This window comes from Chelmon rostratus, chromosome 8 (genome assembly GCF_017976325.1).
Source record: "Chelmon rostratus isolate fCheRos1 chromosome 8, fCheRos1.pri, whole genome shotgun sequence".
Taxonomy (NCBI): Eukaryota; Metazoa; Chordata; class Actinopteri; order Chaetodontiformes; family Chaetodontidae; genus Chelmon; species Chelmon rostratus.
Window position 1 is genome coordinate 5,345,603 of NC_055665.1, and position 19,417 is coordinate 5,365,019.

A 19,417-nucleotide genomic window follows, 5' to 3' on the forward strand; every position below is an offset into this window, starting at 1 on the left:
GGTGGCAGGCGCTGCGCTGCGTTCAGCTGCTTCAGCTTAGCTTTACTTTTACTTGTGAATGTTCTATGTTCTTCTATCTGCAGTGACTGATGTTATGGCGTGATTATGTTATCTGCACAGTCTGGGTTGGTAATGCAGGACTTCTCTGCCGTATTAAACCCCTTCTGATTATGTAGGTGCTAACGAGACAGATTATTTGGGTTTGGTGTATATGCGTGGGCAGTCAGCTGGCTGAACATGCTTTTATGCAATATGCTGATATGAGCTTTTTCAACCAAGAAACTATTCTGCAACTGATCTGATTTCAGGAGAGATTCTGCATTTAACTCAACACACTTTCTATAGGGCACTGCAAACCTCTACAGCCTTTTAAGCCTTGCCTGAAAAATGTAGAACGAAACTGCTGGAGCTGAAATCACTCATCCTCTGAATGTCAGTGTGTAGTGCTGGGACTGACTACCAAGAAAGACCCTTTGTCAGAGTATAATGAACTTTAGTCCCTCTGTTTCATGCATGACACAACATTTAGGGTACTCCAGTGCTTTATTACTGCATTTCCCATCAACTGTAGGACTCACAAGGTTCAGTTTTTAATAAAAATGGTCAAAATATAAGCAGCAAAGGTTCAGATATCTTGTATTCAAATCCCCAGCATCTTGGTTGTCTTCCAGCAAATGCCTACCTCTATCAAACCCCACACTTTTGGTGCATAGCTCAAGATTTCTGTTAAAAATTAAGAGACCAAACTGAGATAACCCCAATATGCAGACTTTGGAAAGTTCCCTCCAGAGCCATGTACTAGATTTTAGGATTGTTTTTCCTGAACTTCACATGTAGAAATTTGTGACGTGCCTCTTTAAATACAAGCAAAATCAAAGAGATGTAAAAAGTGATGTGACAGAACTCGAAATTGCCTCTTCCAGTGTAGGTGTGCTGGGCAGAAAAACAACTTTAAACATACACACAAACACTGTTTTTCTGGATTGAACCTAAAAGCTTTGCTGCTGTAAAGCAAATGTCAAAAACCGGAGACAGTATTAAAATGAAAAGATTTATTGTTGAAACTCTGAGGAGGATTGACAGGTTAAAACACAATAAAGTATCATCAATACAGTGTACGGTGCCATAAAAACAAAGACAAATATGAAAAATATGTACAAAAAGAACATTTAGAAACAATCTTAAATATTACAATATGAAATACCCAAAACCTTTTACATCAACATCTGCAAAGTGTATGAAGCAATATGGTTATCATCATAAAAATCTCTTCAAGTTGATTCCCATTGACACTCGTTGGCATATGGGATCTGTCCAGTACAAACTAGGGTTGGGCGATAAGATGCTAAACACCTCCGGGACAGTTTATATTAGAATTTGTATTAGACCATTATTGGCAATGTTGCAATCAGTGAACAGGACTTGATTTTTGCTGATTGACTGAAAAAAGCTAAATCTAAGTAAGATGTGATATCTTAAATCAAGGCAACATATGCTTGCTTTGTGTCTGAAAAGATAGATCTTAGCAGGCAGGTTTAATGTTAGAGCATTTCACTTCCTTCAACCTTCATTATTATAATATTATGACTTATTGCTTAGATGTTATTACTGGTTCTGCTTAAAACTGCACAAAGCTGTTTAATCAACACTGACAAATACGTTTTGTATTTCTGTATCTGCTTTATCAAAGTCAGAATTTATTTGTATCCAAACAAATGTATTTGTTTGTAGTCTGGTCGCAATACTTTCACTCTGGGTTCTTTGAGAATAGATATTTGTACTTATTTTAAAATATTGGTAAGTGATATTTTCCTGTTCTGTTGGCAGATAATTTCCCTTATTTTAAGTAATATTTCGCCAATTTATTGTATTTTTCTTCTTGTTTTTGAGAGCTGATTTCTGTCAAATTTGGTCATTTTCCAGAAAATGTACTATATTATAAGTAATGACGCTCTTCTAAAATACAGATTTCAAGTACATTTCACCAACTGTGTGTGTGCATGGAGAAGTGAAATATTTTTAATGGGCATAAACTCTCGTAACTCTAGTGGTTATTTATTTATAATTTATCAAATCCTATGTATTAAGCTCAAGTATTACCGGAGTTTTGATCCTTCAAGTCTGGACATTTTATCAGCAACCTTCCAGTGACTCGTCTGCCTCTCCACGTGGGCGTTGGTTGCCCTCAGGAATGATCAGTTCCTCTCCTGTTCTTGACGGTGAAAGCCCATATTCTGCTTTCTCACCAGTTCAGCATAAAGGCCGCTCTTCTTCAGCAGCTCATCGTGACTGCCTTCCTCCGTCACCATCCCGTCGTTGAGGACAATTATATGATTGGCCTTTTCTACAACACTCATGTTGGTGGCTATCAACAGCACGGAGCAGTTGTGGATTTGGTTTAACAAGGCTTGGTGGACCTGTTGAGGACAATCAAGACTTGGTGTAACATGTGGAATACAGGAGTTAACAATGAGCAAAATTTGAGAACCTCAAGAACGTCCCACCTGGTATTCGTTCTCAGTGTCCAAGTCACTGGTGGCGTTGTCCAGTATCAGGATTTTGGGCTGTCTAATTAAAGCTCTGGCAATGGCAATGCGCTGCTTCTGGCCTCCAGACACCTGGCCTCCCTTTTCTCCGGCATCTGTCCAACAGATGGATGTACAGAACTGTTATTGTGTTTGTGTGCATATTTGGGAAGCAGGAAGTGTATTTTGCATCAGGCAAGAACACAAGGCCAAAAAGCTGTTGGTCACAACACTAGACTATTGTCAGCAGGGTTTCTGCAGGGTTCTCGACGTTATATAAAAGTATGATGGAAAACCAGTACGGACGATATGGCCTTCAGTTATTTACTACTATTTCACATATTTCAATACTTCCAAGAGGAATGCAACAATAATTCCAAATGATATAATCAATTAAATCAAAGCAACCTGGGCCTGGATAAGTGGCAGAAAATGGGTGGATGATTGAAAATGAATAATGCATTTAATTAATTTTAAGTTTTTCCTAAAACTTGCCCAAAATGAGACAGTGAGCTTCCTAGCTATAATTATGTTCAGGGCATAAAAAGATCTTTGATACGCTGGTCAGGCTGAAGGGAAAAACATATAATTGTGCAAACATCTAAGAATTAAAATCAAAATAATTGCAATTTTTTCCAAGGGAGTAACTAGAACGCCTGTGAAGAGCCACACTTCAGGATTCGCTCTAACAGATGCTGAGTCTGTGGGTCTAACCTGTGTTGTATCCATCTGACAGGTCCATGATGAACTCGTGGGCACTCGCCAGCTTGGCAGCCCTGTACATCTCCTCATCAGAGGCATGCTCGTAGCCATACTTGATGTTCTCCCGCACAGAGCGTGCAAACAGCACACAATCCTGGCTCACCACAGCAATCTATAAACAAACAGAACGAAGAGGAAACGTCAGTGACTGTCACAGCAAACTGGGAGAATGGTTTACAGTGACAGCAGCTGAATAAAACCAGGCAAAAAGTTCCCGTACAATAGTACAGCGGCCAGTGTGTGATAATACAAAAGAAATGTTGGGCGAAGGATAAAACAGCAGAAAAGGAGTGAACTTAAAGAGATATTTTGGAAGAATCTAAGTAGAAACTTTCAATTACCATTTACTGTGATTAGTTAGAATATAAATTATATCATCATTGTTGTACAGCTCGGGGACACTTTAATGTCATTTCCATTTCATGGTCTCAGCTGCAGAATTCGCTGATGTATTTTAGTTCACTTTTGTGGTACAATGACTTAACAAATCCCTTAGAGTGTCAGTACCTCCCCCACACAAGTTGTGGTTTATTATGAGTTTTTAATGTGTATGTCTAAATTCCCAGTTAAAAAAAGGGTTGGCTAAAAGAATTCTGCAAACCACCGCAGGAATCCCAAAAGGAAGCTCCCGAAAGGCTAAAAAGCTCCTTGCAGTCTTTACTGTTGTTGTTTTATAGTGACAAAGGATTTAAAGTTAAAATGTGCTGTTTTTCAGAATGAAGAATAGATCTCAGCGACATAAACTGTGGCTTTGCTCTGTTTGTTTCTGAGCTGTTCTGCTGCCTTGTGGCCAAAAATCACTTAAAGCAGCTTTAAAGGATAACTTTCGTATTTTACAACCTGGACCTTATTTGTAGCATTAAATACGACCATTTACCCATCCAGACAACTTTGGTGGCATTTGGAGTCGTTTTGAAGAAATTAGCCCCAGAGGAGCGGCGCGTATATCCGTATAATGCGAGTACTTGGGGCGTCCATGCGCAGCCTCTATAAATGCATAATCTGCGGCGAAACTCGTTCATATCCCCTCTGAGCCCGTGGTGGCATGTTATCAACATCCGGAGTCTCTAGGCAACTACCTCTGACGTGGATGATGTCATTACCAAACGCCGTGCGCTGCGAGCAGCCAGCCACAACACGGCTGACTCTGCGGCGGTCGGCTACGAATACGCAATAACGAACCACAGCTGTGCCAAACTACAGCTAAACTAGCCGACCGCCGGCTCAGAGGGGAATAGCACCAGCATATCATAGCAAAATATTGGAATATGAACGAGTTTCGCCGCAGATTATGCGTTATAGAGGCTGCGCATGGATGCCCCGAGTACTCGCATTATACGGATATACGCGCTGCTCCTCTGGGGCTAATTTCTTCAAAACGACTCCAAATGCCACCAAAGTAGTCTGGGTGTCTAAATGGTCGTATTTAATGCTACAAATAAGGTCCAGGTTGTAAAAAACGAAAGTTATCCTTTAAAGGTGCCCTGTGGCCTTTTCTTGTAAACAAACAAATTATTTTCGCATTTAGTGTTTCTCACCGTACGTACGTACGTATACGTCAAACGTATAGCATTGCCAACGTCCCTGTGCACAGTACAAATAAAATGGGGAGGCAGTCACATAAACAGTTCTAGTAGTGCTTAACTCATCAGGCTACCTTTAGGCTTCAAACGATTCAAATGCCAAATGGAAAAAATGTCTTGTGACAACCACCTTGTCATGCAGGAACTGGTCTTTGTAGCTGTGCAGCGGTTTCCCGTCCAGTAGGATCTCCCCTGACTGCGGCTGGTAAAATCTCTCCAGCAGCTTGACACAGGTGGACTTCCCCGATCTGTTAAGCCCCACGAGGGCCGTGATTTGGCCTGGCTTTAGCTCCAGAGACACGTCCTGGTAGAGGAAAGGAGTTGGGTGAACTGGTAAAGAGTTGTACGCGACACAATCGTTTGAATTGTGAATAAATGCACAGGCGACAGACATACCTTGAGCACAAGATTGTTTTCGTCTGTCCTGCCAGAATAGGAAAACGTAACTTTTTTGAACTGAATGTGTCCCTCGAGATTTTCAGGGGCCAAAGTTCCCTCTGGCGGTACTAGAGGTTTGCGATCCAAATATTCAAAGATCTTCTCAGAGGCACCGATCGCCTTCTTCACCTCCGGGTAATAACGCATGACAGCCTGGAAGAGGGGTGGTGGAACGAGGCACTTTTTAATTTCACTTAAAATACGTAACTTCAAATGACAAAACAAGTGCAAGAACATAATTATTTCATTCAAGCTTATTGACTTTATCTTGGTCCGCGGCTCACCTCGACGGCAGAGGCAAACTGTAGCTCATAGAGCACGAATGACACCAGGTCGCCGCTGCTAACGGCCCCCCTGGTCACGAGAGTCCCTCCATAGTACAGAATACACACCTTCAGGGCCAGAGTGGCCATCTGGGGGAACATAAACAATGGTTTACACGTTAAAGGATGTGTATCCCCAATACTTCATGAACATGCAGGTTCAGTTCTCCCAATATGCTCAGCTTGGAGGGATTTATGTCATAAGCAGGGGTATGTTAGGGGTTCTGTTTGCCCCTCTCTTGCCCAACCCACATTTAAAAATGGAACATTTTCAAGCAGTAGACATCCAAAAAAGCTCTTTTTTTTATATATTCTCTTGAATAAACCTCACAGACAATCATAAGCCAAGAAATCATCACACACTTTATATAAGCATTCAACTCACACTGTTAGTGCAGGTAGAGGCTGCGTAGGCTGCTGCTTCCATCTTGTTGAGGGCGTAAGTTTCATCCAGCCGCCGTCTGTACCTCTCTGTTTCACCATCCTCGTTGGCGAAGCTCCTCACCGTCTTCATGCTGGAGAAGGTCTCTGTCGCCACCTGGTTGGCCTTGGCCAGTGAATCCTGAACCTTTTTAGCAATCGTCTGTAACATGGATCAAACAAAAACAGTGACTGACAATTTGATATTGTGTAAACATGACTGATGGACACGATCCTGATCGTTGCTCCAGTGGAAATATTTCATATGACGTCTGAGAGGTGCAACAGCTGTAGTTTTTGTAAACAGCGTCCAGTGCCTGGGGGTTGTTTTTTCCTAAAACCTGCATTCATTGATTTTTTTTGGCCACTTGAGGGAAGCACAACAAGCTGTAAGCACAACACAGACTTGACGACATTAGCATTCAGTTAGCAGTCATGTTTCTGTCCAGCTAACAAATATAAATCCAATAATCACTGCTGAATGCTCCCCTATGTCCAGCAGCTAGCAGCTAACTTTGTCTGCAGTTTGGAGCTGGGCAGATAACGTACAGATCATTCATCACAGCTTTTTTTTTTTATATACTGAAAACAGCTGTGACTGGAAATAAAGCTGATGAGAGCGGTGAAAAAGCATCAGACAGTAAAGCTCTGGGCTGTAAAAACCAAAACAACGAGTGTAAAGATGCAAAATGCTCCGTAGAGCTGAGGGGAGCAGCAAAAATAGGTGATAATTCTCTGCAGGTTTTTTCACTTCAAGCAACCGCTTTCACATCACGCACAGTGTTTTCATCCATTATTCATAGAATAATATTGACTGAGGCAGCTTTAAAGAATATGGGGCATTTAGGGAACCCCTCTTTACCTGGTAGAAGTGTCCACTGAACTCAGGTATGACCCAGATGATGGGCAGTCCCATGCAAGTGAGCAGGGACATCTTCCACGACTGGCTCACCATGAAGAACATGAGGAAGCCGAAACGTCCCGTGTACCACATCAGCAGACTGAGCTTCTCGCTCAGCGCCTCGCTCATGTCGTTGGTATCCGTGGTGATGCGGGACACCAGTTCACCTGAGAAGAGTTGTTCATTAGCCTCGTCAAAGGAATTATGTGTTCAATATGTTGTTTAAATCCTGCATACTCTGGATTTCCGGCAGCCCACACAAATTCCGTCTCTCAGGAGATGGCCTTGATGAACATAACAGCGCGTACCATAAGTACAATGAAAAATAGGTTTACGATGTATTCATGTGCAGCTTATTGTAATTAATAAACACATTCAACAGTATAGAAAAAAACGCACCAATCTCAAAGCAGCACTGAAGAAAGACGACCAAAACCTCCCGATGAATTCATCCAAAATCACACAAGTGAGAGAGAGCTTTGTTTAACTTTAAGTGATCATTGATTTTATTATTGCATCGTTGCTTGGCAAATACAGAAGGCTCACACCAGCAGCCTCTGAATGCTGCCAGAATCTGAAATCTAGGATGACTTTGAAACACCAAATTATCCGTTATCACATAATTTGTTTGTTAATACACTGAAGATTTACCAAATATCATTTCCATGATCTGAGCAGACAGATCAGAGGTAATCAACTTGGCATTTCATAGCAAAGTTCAAGCTGCATGAAACGTTTATATTCTAATGTGACGCTGATTAACAGAAATGGTGTTCTTTTGCCTTAATGATTATTAACACCACCAAATAACGCTCTAAAGCGGTCACGTTGGAAACACAAAGGCTTATACATGTTTGTCCTTGATGCATTGAGTGTTTCTTGAGCGACGGTATACACAACCTACCTGTCGAAGTGGCGTCAAAGAAAGCGATCTCCTGTTTCAGCACAGCCTGGAAGACGAATCCCTGCACTGAGGTGTGTATGCGGCTCATGGTGATGTTGTACACGAGGTCGCACATAAACTCCAGCACAGCACTGGAACATGCAACAGAGGACACATCACAGTGTAAAGTACCCAAAATAATCTTATTACATTAACACCTATACTTTCAATAGTTCAACAGTTTCATTTATGTACAAATATTGAAATTAAATCATGATCTAAAATCCTCCTCTATGATTAATATCTCCTTAAATTGTAATTCTATGTGAGGAATAGAAAAAAAAACAAATTGTACCCCCAAGGCTGGGGTGTGATAACATGTGACAACAGCTGAATTAAATCTGACTCCAGCATCAAAACCGCTTTTTGAAATTAAGAGCAGTTTTGTCAGAGAGATCACACATTTGCTTTTCCTAAATAATGACCTGAAACTTTCCTCATGAAAAACAGAGAGAAGATGCAGCTTAATAAAATCAGGTATGATACAAACTTAGAACTTTTAATACTTTAACTGTGTTGTTACAAAAGCTGCATCTACCTGGCGACGGTCATCAGCGTCATGGCTGTGATGGCCTCCACGAATGCATCGGGTGCTTCTTCATTTTTGATCCAGTCAGTCACACGACCAGTGTACTGAGGAACAGCCATCTCACCTGAGGTCAGAAGTTCACGTGGTCATAATACTGACTGTTTGGGAGGCAAAACGGACCTAAAGATTCAGCAGAATCAGTGGAGACCTGACTGGCTGTTGACGGTTTATGACTGAAGCAACTACTTAGCCTTGGATAGCTGTATTTTCTACTTGTCCTCCCCGGCTTCACAAGCTCACCTGATTTACCTGTACTTGATTCTAAACTGATTACTTTCAATCAAAGGATAACTTTCGTTTTTTACAACCTGGACCTTATTTGTAGCATTAAATACGACCATTTAGAGACCCAGACAACTTTGGTGGCATTTGGAGTCGTTTTGAAGAAATTAGCCCCAGAGGAGCGGCGCGTATATCCGTATAATGCGAGTACTCGGGGCATCCATGCGCAGCCTCTATAAACGCATAATCTGCGGCGAAACTCGTTCATATTCCAATATTTTGCTATGATATGCTGGTGCTATTCCCCTCTGAGCTGGCGGTCGGCTAGTTTAGCTGTAGTTTGGCACAGCTATGATTCGTTATTGCGTATTCGTAGCCGACCGCCGCAGAGTCAGCCGTGTTGTGACTGGCTGCTCGCAGCGCGCGGCGTTCGGTAATGACATCATCCACGTCAGAGGTAGTTGTCTAGAGACGCCGGATGTTGATAACATGCCACCACGGGCTCAGAGGGGAATAGCACCAGCATATCATAACAAAATATTGGAATATGAACGAGTTTCGCCGCAGATTATGCGTTTATAGAGGCTGCGCATGGATGCCCCGAGTACTCGCATTTTATGGATATACGCGCCGCTCCTCTGGGGCTAATTTCTTCAAAACGACTCCAAATGCCACCAAAGTTGTCTGGGTGAGTAAATGGTCGTATTTAATGCTAGAAATAAGGTCCAGGTTGTAAAAAACGAAAGTTATCCTTTAACACTACCTACTTTACACTACTACCAAGATATGTGCCCAAAGCTTTGTGCTTAGGTCCAAAGTGTTGCGTCACTTACCATAAGAAGAGAGAATCACGAGAAACAGCACGACAACAAAGCGGCCGAAAAACGGCAGCATGTAAGTGATCAGTCTCTTCAGAGCGCCACCTGTGTCCTCTTTGGGCTTCTCGGACGGGGCCCACGTCAACAGCGACGAGATGTATCGACCCCAGGAGAGCAGGAGAGACGACGCGTATCGGCTCCAGTACAGCCATGCCACGACCGTCACAGCATAACCCTGTATCACCTGCCAGACAAATGACAGCTTTAAACACACACAAGCAGAAAAATATTACATGAGTACAATCATTTAGTGCTTCAGATGATTCAGACAAATGTTAGAATGAAAGTAATGATAAGATCTCTGTAACGGGGGATTTTTCATTCTCTTCAGACTGGTTTGCTTTCGGTTTCACTCTTGTTCCTATTCAGAGCTCAACAGCTTCATTGCAGTATTAACAATAATGACTTTTTACCGGAAACGCATTAATTTATCTTATAAAGCTTGTAGATTAACTAGCCACAACGCATCATGGGGTCTTGGTCTGTCACCCCCCTGTAACATACTAACGTGTCTAAAAAGGTGCTAAGAAAAGTGCCAGCCATTCGCTCAATGTGGTCCATCCTGCAGCTAACCATGGTTTCAAACACAGCAGCATAAAAGCCAGCAAAACACAGCCACCCACCCTCTCCCAGGAGTGCCACCCCCACAGTTCCTCTACGGTGGACTGCCCCAGCACCCACAGAAGAGTGGTGTACACCGGGAAGTGGAAGCAAAGGACCCCTAAGCTCTGCAGGCCCTTGAAGCTGCTCATCCACGGCAGGCTTCCAGGGTAGGTGATGGTAAGGAAGGCAAGGACGACAGCCCTGGTCAACCCTCCCCCCCACAGGGTGATGATGGGATGGGAGAGGAGGAGAGGTGAGAGCTGGGCCAAGTGGATGGCTCGTACCACACACAAATCCAGGCACACGAAGAGCAGAGGGAAGAAGTAGCTCATTTTCTGCATGATGTAGAGGCTCTGCAAATGCAAGTGACAGGGGGGGGTCAGGATCGACACAGTCAGGCTTCATCAGTGGGACTAACAGAAGCCTTCAAAACAGAAAACTCAAGTGGTGGAAGAAGTTATCAGGTCCTTTACTCCAATACAAGTAAAAGTCCTGCTTAGGTAAAAGTATTTAAGTATTATAAACAACATTAAAGTAAACATACTCATAGTGCAGTAAAATAGTCTCTGTTTGCTATTATATCTGATGTTTTTGGATTAATATTACTGCTGCATTAATGTGTATTTTTCATTTTACTGCTGTAAACAACAATGGCTAAGCTGATTTTAGCTACTTTATATACTAGTTTAGTCTACAGCAATGCATATTCTAAAAAATCACAATATGCTTGTAGGGTTGCAGTCCTGTGAAAAACAAAAGTCAATATTTCATCAAGAAAAAAGGAAAAAACTGAATAAAGATGTCAGACAAATATAGTGGAGTAAAAAGTTCAATCGTCTCTGAGATGTACTGGAATAGAAGTATAAAATAAAGAGAACAAGGACCTTGAATTTGTGCAGCACTTGAGTAAATGTACAAAAGTATTATCAGCAAAAGTATATAAAGTACAAGTAGTGATTCTGCAGTAGTGGTGGAAGATTTATGCAGATCTTTAAGTAAAAGTATCAATACAGAAATGTAAAAATACTTCATTACATTTAATGAGCAAAATATATGTAAGGTGTTCAAAGGGAAAGAACTCTACAGGGTATGAAAAACTGTCATCTGAAAAGCAACTAATAACTAAAGATGTCACACAAATGTGGTGGAGTGACAAGTATAATATTTGTGTCTGAGATGTAATGGAGTAGCAGTATAAAGTACATGGATGCTGCACAGTACAAGTACTGATTGTGCAGTAAAATGGTCTCTGTCAGTGTTTTACTATTACTACTTGGATGTTTTTGGATGAATATTAGACCTGCATCAATGTGCATGTTGCATGTTGTTTCAACTACTTTATGTATTGTTGGGTAGTTTAACCTACAGCAGTGCATCATATGATATATAAGAAGTACAAGTACCTCCAATTTGTACCGAAGTACGGCAGCTACTTGAGTAAATGTGGTTTATCTACATTCCACGACTGAAGAGCACAGACAGAACATGCAGAAACTAGCCGATCATTCTTACTTAGATCGCCTTCATTGATAAAGGTGAGACTTTACTTTCAGTTTGTTGCTCATGGCATTCTGCATCACTTTCGTTTTCATCTACTAATCGGCTCATTTCTGTGAAACAGCCGGACAGTAACCCCGAGATAAACACACCGACAGAAACACGAAAAAATTAGCAAAAAACACAAAAGTACATTATTGTGAGTACTAACACAGGATGTATGCTACACTAGGTACAGTAAGCTAGCTTAGTTTAGCTAGTGTCATTACATGCGTTCAAATCCAACTTACATTTACTTGCAGCGGGCCAAGTTTTCCGTTGATGTTCGTGAAACGACACCGATATGATGCCCGACAAACAAGAAACTGTCAAATCTAACAATTCACAACCGGTGGCCTGATCAAACGTCCACCGACGATCGACTGTCAAACTGAAACCGAAAGTTACGAACTTCGATTCTTTGCCAACGGAAAGTCCCTTCTACCGTTAACGTCTGCCACAATGAGGGCCGAGGACCAGCGAGATACAAGAAAGACTTTCTTTACCGCACTATTGTACATATCCCGAGTCCTGCTTTCACACACCTTTGTCCAAAGCAACGATCAGTCATGTGTTGCAGGCACACGGTGGTGATATGATACAGCAAGTGTGACGCTGGGTCATCTAAAAACAGTCCAACAGCGACATCATGTGGCGAGAAGCGGAGACTGTCAGTTAAAGCAGCTCCATCAGTCCTGGACATGATCGTCATAATGTGTAAATACCACATTCATTCATGGAAATAAACAACCTCCTTTAACTCCTTTAACCGTTAAAGGTTACATACCGTCCCGTTGCATTTCCAATTAATTTTCTTCTCTTTTTGTCTCATTGTGTTTAGCTATTTTATGATTTTTATGCTGCCTTGCTGCAAAAAGAATGACCTCTGATGGGATAATAAAGATCTGAACTGAACAGTACAAACCTTTTGTTAATGGATATCCCAACAGTTTTAACCAATCTGTTTATTTACAGCAATCCTCCATTTCTGTTGCTGTGTAATACTATATACACAATTAATGTTAGAATAAATGCCTTTTACCTTTCTATTTTTATTTAGCTTTAAATAAAAAAAATCATGTTTATTGACCCCTTGACTGTGATCTTATTCTCTTGTACAGAAGGCTAGTTTTCATTTCCATTTTCTGTTATTGTTTATATAATATGAACATTGTTAAAGGTTTCTGGGCCAAACCATTACTTATCAAGACAGTTTATAATCAGTAATAAGTTTTAGTAGGCTGGTCTCAAACAGGAATTAAATAAAGACTTCACATGTTTCAGCATATGGAAGTTATGTAAGCTTTTGGGGGGAACTGGGGCAAAAATTTCCTGTTTGGACCCTGTGATGAACATTTTGACATGCCACAGTGGGATAGTACAGGTGTAACTAATGAAATAAATGATGGCTGAAATCCATTTAGTTGATTCACTTTCAGGGTCCAGGTATGGTGCATGCTGGGTAACTGTCACATTGTCATGGCTTGCTTGATAAATCAACAACTTGTTTCAGCCCAACAACTGAGCCATTGTCAACATTATCAGTAACACCTGTGCTTTCCCAACAATGACAAGTCAAAATGTCTGCTGTGAAAATGGCCTATTTCCTCAAAGTTTACATTAAATACAGAACATGCTGTGTTATTATCAAGGCAGCGTCATTATTTAACCCACAGACCCAGAAGCCAACCAGTATTTCTATGTTGACCTCTGGCCCCAGGCTCACTACACCGCCAGTCTTTTGCTGCCCCTGACGGTGTGTGGCCCCAGGATGGCTGCCTGCTACGTCTGGTTGGCCTGGCCTTGTGTGGCGGCACATTAAGACAACTGAGGGAAAGAAACTCACAGCAGAAACTTTGAACTCCCTGATAGCTTCCTTCCTTCCTCCTGCTTTCATGTTGGAAGGATGTGATGAGTAAAGCTATAAATGTTGTTTGCAAGTCCCTGTAAATCACTCAAACTTAAAATATGTTCTCTTTTATGTGTGTTTCGAAAATATACATTTTTGACAGATTCATCGTGAAAGGGAATTCTATTTTATTCGTGAATCCTATTTTTAGTGCTCAAAGAGAACGTCAATGGGGGCTTGGACTCACTGCCTCAATATTATTATTACAGATAACTTAATATGGAAATCGCATTTTAGTGTTGAGGTTGGATGACATGGAGCTACTTCAACTATTATTTACTCAAAACAGTAATCCACTATTGATTATAGTAGAGTAAAAAGTTAAGTATTGCCCTCTGAAATGCAGTGGTGTAGAAGTATAAAGCATGAAATAAAACACTCAAGTACCTCAGATTTGTACTGAGTAAACGCACTTAGTTATTTGGAATATGGTAAGCTTACAATGCACTGCTACAGACCTAACATTTCTGGCTTGTGACCTCTTACAAAAAAGGGGTAGTTGTTAGGAGTTCCACAAAAAGGTGATTTCCTCTGTTAACTAAGAGGGTTTTATTAGTTCATTGAAGCCCAAAGAGGGCAAATTATTTATTATTAATTATTTAAGATTAGAGAAATTCCTAAAAGATTAATACAACCATGTGAAGCACAACTTTTTGCTTCTTTCCTGCCTGTCAAATTTGAACGTGAGTGTTTCTGGTAATTGAAGGATGAAGTGTTCCCACGTGGGTCGACAAACTTCTCCCACTTCTTAAACTAAAAGAACTATTTAAACACAAGGCCGAAAGCTGTTTTTCTCCATGGAAAGCTGACTTTTGGTTCTCACAGGACTGCAATGCTGCAGACATGCGATAATCTTACAGAATATGGTGCATTTCTGACGATCAAACCAGCCTTAAACATTATACAGCAGTAAAATGCAACATACACATTAATGCAGCAGTAACATTAATCCAAAAACATCACATGCAAGATTAACAGGGAACATTTTACTGCATAATTAGTACTTGTACTTTGCTGATAATACATACTTTTACTTAAATAAGGTTTTGAATGCAGCACTTGAGTGTCCACAGTGTTAAATCTTTACTTTTATTTAAGCACAGGATCTGAGTGCTTCTTCCACCGCTGTATGACTCATTTATTTTCTATCTTCCTTAATTAATCTATCTTTTTATCTTTTACTGAATGAGAGAACGTAAACTTGATGTCTACCATGAATGCCAGTGCGCATGCTCAGACATGGCAGCTGCCAGCGGGAACCTCCTCAGATCCGATATTTAGCTAAATAAAAGCCGAGCTAACAGATGATGTGTTCCCGAGTCACGATGGAGTAAACAGCCGGCAGCGGGGAAACTCGTGATCTGATCTGGATGGAACCGACGGGTCTACGAGACGTTTTCAAATGCATAACACTATGTAAGCAAGCCGAAAATACGTGTCATTTTAAAGGCTCTTTGCCGTAGTTTAGCCTGCGAGAAGAGTTGCTAGGAATTAGCAAGACGTAAAGTTAGCGAAATGTTTCATGTGGCCCCCAGTGCAGCCGTTTCCACTTTACCTTTTCGATGAATGTCAGGCCTGCAACGCCTACTTCTTACGTAAGCAACACAAACATCTGGGTTTAGACACATGGCTTTGTTGTCTGCCGTTTAAATGCAGATTAACTGTGTTTTATGCTGGTTTAAAGGTCTGAATGGTCAAACACGCTGAATGCTACTCACCGAGTCTGACTTTTTAAAAGCCTGCCATCGTTGTGCTTGACCCAGCAACAACCTGTTTCTGCTGTTTTAGCCATTGCAGCAATGGAGGATATAGGTCTCCTTCCCAAACCCACCAATGACCCCCCTGCTCACAGACCCCCAGTCACTGAGGCTTTCGGGCTGCACCACATCCCACCAGGTGTGTATGAGCTGAGGCTGCCAGGCTTATTAAAGAGACACTGCAGTGAACTGTCTCAACAACATGTGCACTGTGTGTTTTATCCCAGACCATCTGCACATCACAGATGCAAGCAGGAAATGTGATGGACCATCCAAGAAAAGGTGCCACTCAGTAATGACAGCAGAGTCGCAGATGATTTCCCAGTTTCCTTCACAGACCGCAGGTCCTCCGAGTGCCGACACCAGTAAGTGACAGTGTGGTGAAGTCCTGTTTTACAGTGGATTTAACAAGTACACCCACATTTTATAAGGAGTCTCGAGTCTGCAGATGTGAAAGATTGACATGACTATAAATCCCTCTATGTTGAGGTATCTGATATTAGTCTGGATCCAAGCAAAGGATGCCCATTTTGAGATGAGCTTATAAAACATAAACTGCACAGACTGTGATAAATATATACTTATCACAGTAACTGGGATATATACTGTATATGTATAATAACTGGAATATAAATACATATAGATGCTTGTTTTCGGTCGCATTGTAGTTGTCTGACAATGTCTCGCTTTCTTTTGATTGGAAGCGTAATTCATGTTTGAATATGGATCGACAGACTAAAAATGGTGGGACTATTGTTTTATGATTTTTTAACAATAAAACACTTTGTTGTGCACATCTGGAGAACATGAATTACGCTTCCAATCAAAAGAAAGCGAGACATTGTCAGACAACTACAATGCAACCGAAAACAAGCATCTATATGTATTTATATTCCAGTTATTATACATATACAGTATACATCCCAGTTACTGTGATAAGTATATATTTATCACAGTCTGTGCAGTTTATGTTTTATAAGCTCATCTCAAAATGGGCATCCTTTGCTTGGATCCAGACTAATATCATATACATGAACATAAAGTGTTTTATTGTTAAAAAAAAAATCCTAAAACAATAGTCCCACCATTTTTAGTCTGTTGATTCAAGTCTGTTAAAGTTTAGGCAAACTGGACTTATTCCAGTACATTCTTAGTTCTTAACCAGAACTAAGAATGTCATTTCTTTCTGCATAACTCTTTGTACGATATTCCAAGATTATGTGTTTAAGACCATTATGTCCGATAATTAATACAATTTTGTTTGTCTTTTTCAACATTCCTTAATGCAGCTGCTAAAAATGGAAGCACTAATCTGGAGGCAGGGGCTGGCAGGAAAAAACCCAAAGCCAAACTCGCAGATCCATCAAAGTGGAAGCAAAACAAGCAGAAACAGCTGAGGATGGAGGGGAAAGCGTACGTGAGCAAACGCAAAAAAGATGGAGAGATTGTGACAAAACAGCCAAGAACAGTGGGACCAAGGTGCTCCTCGAATGCCTGCAAAAAGGCATCGAACCGGCTTTGCAATGACATCAACGACGAGGCCAGGAAGAAAGTGTTTGATGACTTCTGGCAGCACATGAACTGGGCTCAGAGAAAACAGTACGTAGCAGGACAAGTTGACTGCGACCCCGTGGAGAGATCTCGGGCAATGGGATCGCAGTCGAGAAGATCAGTTTCACTGCGTTATCACCTGATGGTGGATGGCAGGAGGAAACAAGTGTGCAAAAACATGTTCCTGTCCACTCTGGGGATAGGAGAGTGGTCTGTGCTGAACTGGGCTCAGAAAGGAGCAACAAAAATGCATGAATCAAATGAAAACAAATTAGAAAAGAGACAGATTGTCCCTCAGTGCCCTCAGCAGAACTCCACCTCTTCTGCAGGCAGTAATACTGTGGAAGTTGCACAGGGTGAGTGGCTTTTTATTGTTTGAGCTTTGCTCTTTTTCAGCTGTGTACTAAACTCAGTCGGGCTGAAACAAGTCGTTAATTTATCAATTAGTCAACTGTCACAACACATCACAATCAAGTAATCATTTATCAGGCAAAAATGCCAAACATTTCCTGTTTCAAGCTCCTCATATGTGATGACTGAGCATTTATATCATTGTAAATTGATTTCCTTGAGGTGTATGTCTTACCTCGCGAGGCAGCTAGATTACACTGATGGCTTTTCTCTGTGGAAAAGATGTTTTTGCTCCTCTCCCGACTGGCTTTGGCAAGAGTTTTGCAGTACTGGAGTCAGTGCTGTTATTTTTTAGCAAAAGGCCATAGTTTTTGCCATAACACTTTCTTGTATTACAACAATACCTCATACATGTTAATGACGTTTTCCTGTTTTTGCAGAGCAAGCGAACGCCGCTGACAAAGACAAAAACAGGCCACCAGAACCAGAGGGGCCAGCCAGAAAGAAATCCAGAGTTGCCAAGCCGCTAACATGGAAGCAAAATCGACAAAAGCAACTTAGGATGGAGGGCAAACCGTACATCAGCAAACGCAAGAAAGACGGGGCGACTGTAACTAAAGCTCAGAGGGCGATCGGACCGAGATGCACGTCCAGCGCTTGCAAAAGGGCATCCAATCGCTTCTGTGCTGACTTCAGCGAAGAAATGAGGAACGAACTGTTTACTAGTTTCTGGCAGTGTATGAACTGGCCTCAGAGAAAGATCTACGTGGCCAGATTAGTCGACTGCGACCCAGTGGAACGAACCCGAGCACCATGGACTCAGTCGAGAAGATCAGTCTCGATGCGGTATCATTTGATAGCGGACAGTGACAGAAAACAGGTTTGCAAAAAGATGTTCCTCTCCACTTTGGGGATCGGAGAGTGGTCAGTGCTGAACTGGGCACAAAATGCATCCAAGCAGGACAATTCAGAGGAAAACGGCAAGAAGCAAACACAGAGGAAGTCCCGCAAGGCTTCAGAGCATATAGTCCTGAAGGAGTTCCTCGAGAGTTTACCCAAAGTGCCCTCGTACTGTTGCGGGACGTCCATCTCCAAGCTGTATCTGGAGCCAGTCTTCTCAAACATGTCCGAGGTGTACAGGCACTACTACAACCACTGCTTAGAGAAGATGACGACACCGCTCTCTCGACAGGTTTTTTGCGCTGTCTTTAAAAAGATGGATCTGGGATTGTGTGACCCCAAGAAGGATCAAGGGTGTTCGTTCGGCGCCACTGGAAATTTGTTTAATGAGCTTTGGGAGGAATACTGCATGGAAAGAGGAGCGCCAGGGCCACAGCCGGAGAAAGCGGGTAACCAGTAGAGTATCAAGGACAGAAAGGACAAACTGTGTGTTACTCCATTACTTACAACGTGATCAAATACACATTGTGGAAAATTTCATTCTAAGACTTTGACAAAATGACTGTACTTCATGGTCTCATGTTTCATTAAATCCTGTCAAGCATATGTGGTTCATTTTCGCCCCTTTTCTGGTGCCATGGTGATGTGTGTTGATGTTGGCGCCTAAATATTGCCTGATATCAGATGGAATTGTTAAGTCGTTAAACTCCATTTCCGTGTGATGATCAGCGTCTCATAAAAGATATGAAACAGTAACCACCTTAATGTTGTTAGTGGCCTCCATGCAGCTTTCCACTGTTCCCTGTTTTCAGGTGAATTCGAGACATCGAAGGTAACACTCTCACACACCCTCTTTTTTGAGCAGGTTTACCTGTGTAAATAAGTTTGTGTAAAAGTAGTATTAGAGGCAAGTCAGTGTGTGTGCTTCTGCGCTTCCTCATAAAGGTCAAATTTAAACCAGCCCCTCACGCCCTGTAGCTTTTTAGATGTTAAAATAACGGCTCTTCCAACAGCTAACTTACCCCATACTGGCTTTTTTTTTTTTTTTTTTTTTTTTTTTTTTTTTTAAGCTGAGCCACAGTGAGAGCTACAAATCCACACACACATGCGCCAAACGTCATCGCCCTCCTATTCTTCTCCACACAGTGGCAGGAAGTTGTCCAGATATCCGCAGGGCCTCTGAAAAAAGAGCGAGTGAACAAAGTGGGCTGGGTGGTGGTACTGGA

The 19,417-nt window shown here is 41.7% G+C and overlaps 2 protein-coding genes across 2 annotated transcripts; one reads left to right on the forward strand and one right to left on the reverse strand.

The window, feature by feature from the left end:
• Window positions 1-1,045: 1,045 nt before the first annotated feature.
• tap1 (transporter 1, ATP-binding cassette, sub-family B (MDR/TAP)) lies at window positions 1,046-12,320 on the reverse strand. Its single transcript, XM_041942666.1, has 13 exons — window positions 11,975-12,320; window positions 10,208-10,540; window positions 9,540-9,768; window positions 8,434-8,548; window positions 7,857-7,987; window positions 6,914-7,119; window positions 6,017-6,214; window positions 5,593-5,721; window positions 5,267-5,461; window positions 5,001-5,174; window positions 3,240-3,399; window positions 2,505-2,641; window positions 1,046-2,417 (listed from the first exon to the last, which is right to left on the reverse strand). The coding sequence occupies exons 2-13, from the start codon at window positions 10,526-10,528 to the stop codon at window positions 2,196-2,198; spliced, it is 2,217 nt and encodes a 738-aa protein (XP_041798600.1). The 5' UTR covers window positions 10,529-10,540; window positions 11,975-12,320; the 3' UTR covers window positions 1,046-2,195.
• A 2,828-nt stretch (window positions 12,321-15,148) lies between these two features.
• LOC121610979 lies at window positions 15,149-18,674 on the forward strand. Its single transcript, XM_041943326.1, has 5 exons — window positions 15,149-15,227; window positions 15,421-15,528; window positions 15,617-15,754; window positions 16,679-17,296; window positions 17,732-18,674. The coding sequence occupies exons 1-5, from the start codon at window positions 15,155-15,157 to the stop codon at window positions 18,649-18,651; spliced, it is 1,857 nt and encodes a 618-aa protein (XP_041799260.1). The 5' UTR covers window positions 15,149-15,154; the 3' UTR covers window positions 18,652-18,674.
• Window positions 18,675-19,417: the final 743 nt, after the last annotated feature.

Bases quoted from the DNA above. Each gene is read 5' to 3' on its own strand.
- tap1 (XM_041942666.1), bottom strand. From the start codon at position 10,528: ATGCAGAAAATGAGCTACTTCTTCCCTCTGCTCTTCGTGTGCCTGGAT. The intron at 7,988-8,433 runs GTAGATGCAGCT...TGCATGTTCCAG, and splicing joins ACGCTGATGACCGTCGCCAG to TGCTGTGCTGGAGTTTATGT. The intron at 5,462-5,592 runs GTGAGCCGCGGA...CCCCTCTTCCAG, and splicing joins AGTTTGCCTCTGCCGTCGAG to GCTGTCATGCGTTATTACCC.
- LOC121610979 (XM_041943326.1), top strand. From the start codon at position 15,155: ATGTGGCCCCCAGTGCAGCCGTTTCCACTTTACCTTTTCGATGAATGT. The intron at 15,529-15,616 runs GTGTGTATGAGC...GTTTTATCCCAG, and splicing joins GCTGCACCACATCCCACCAG to ACCATCTGCACATCACAGAT. The intron at 15,755-16,678 runs GTAAGTGACAGT...TCCTTAATGCAG, and splicing joins TCCTCCGAGTGCCGACACCA to CTGCTAAAAATGGAAGCACT.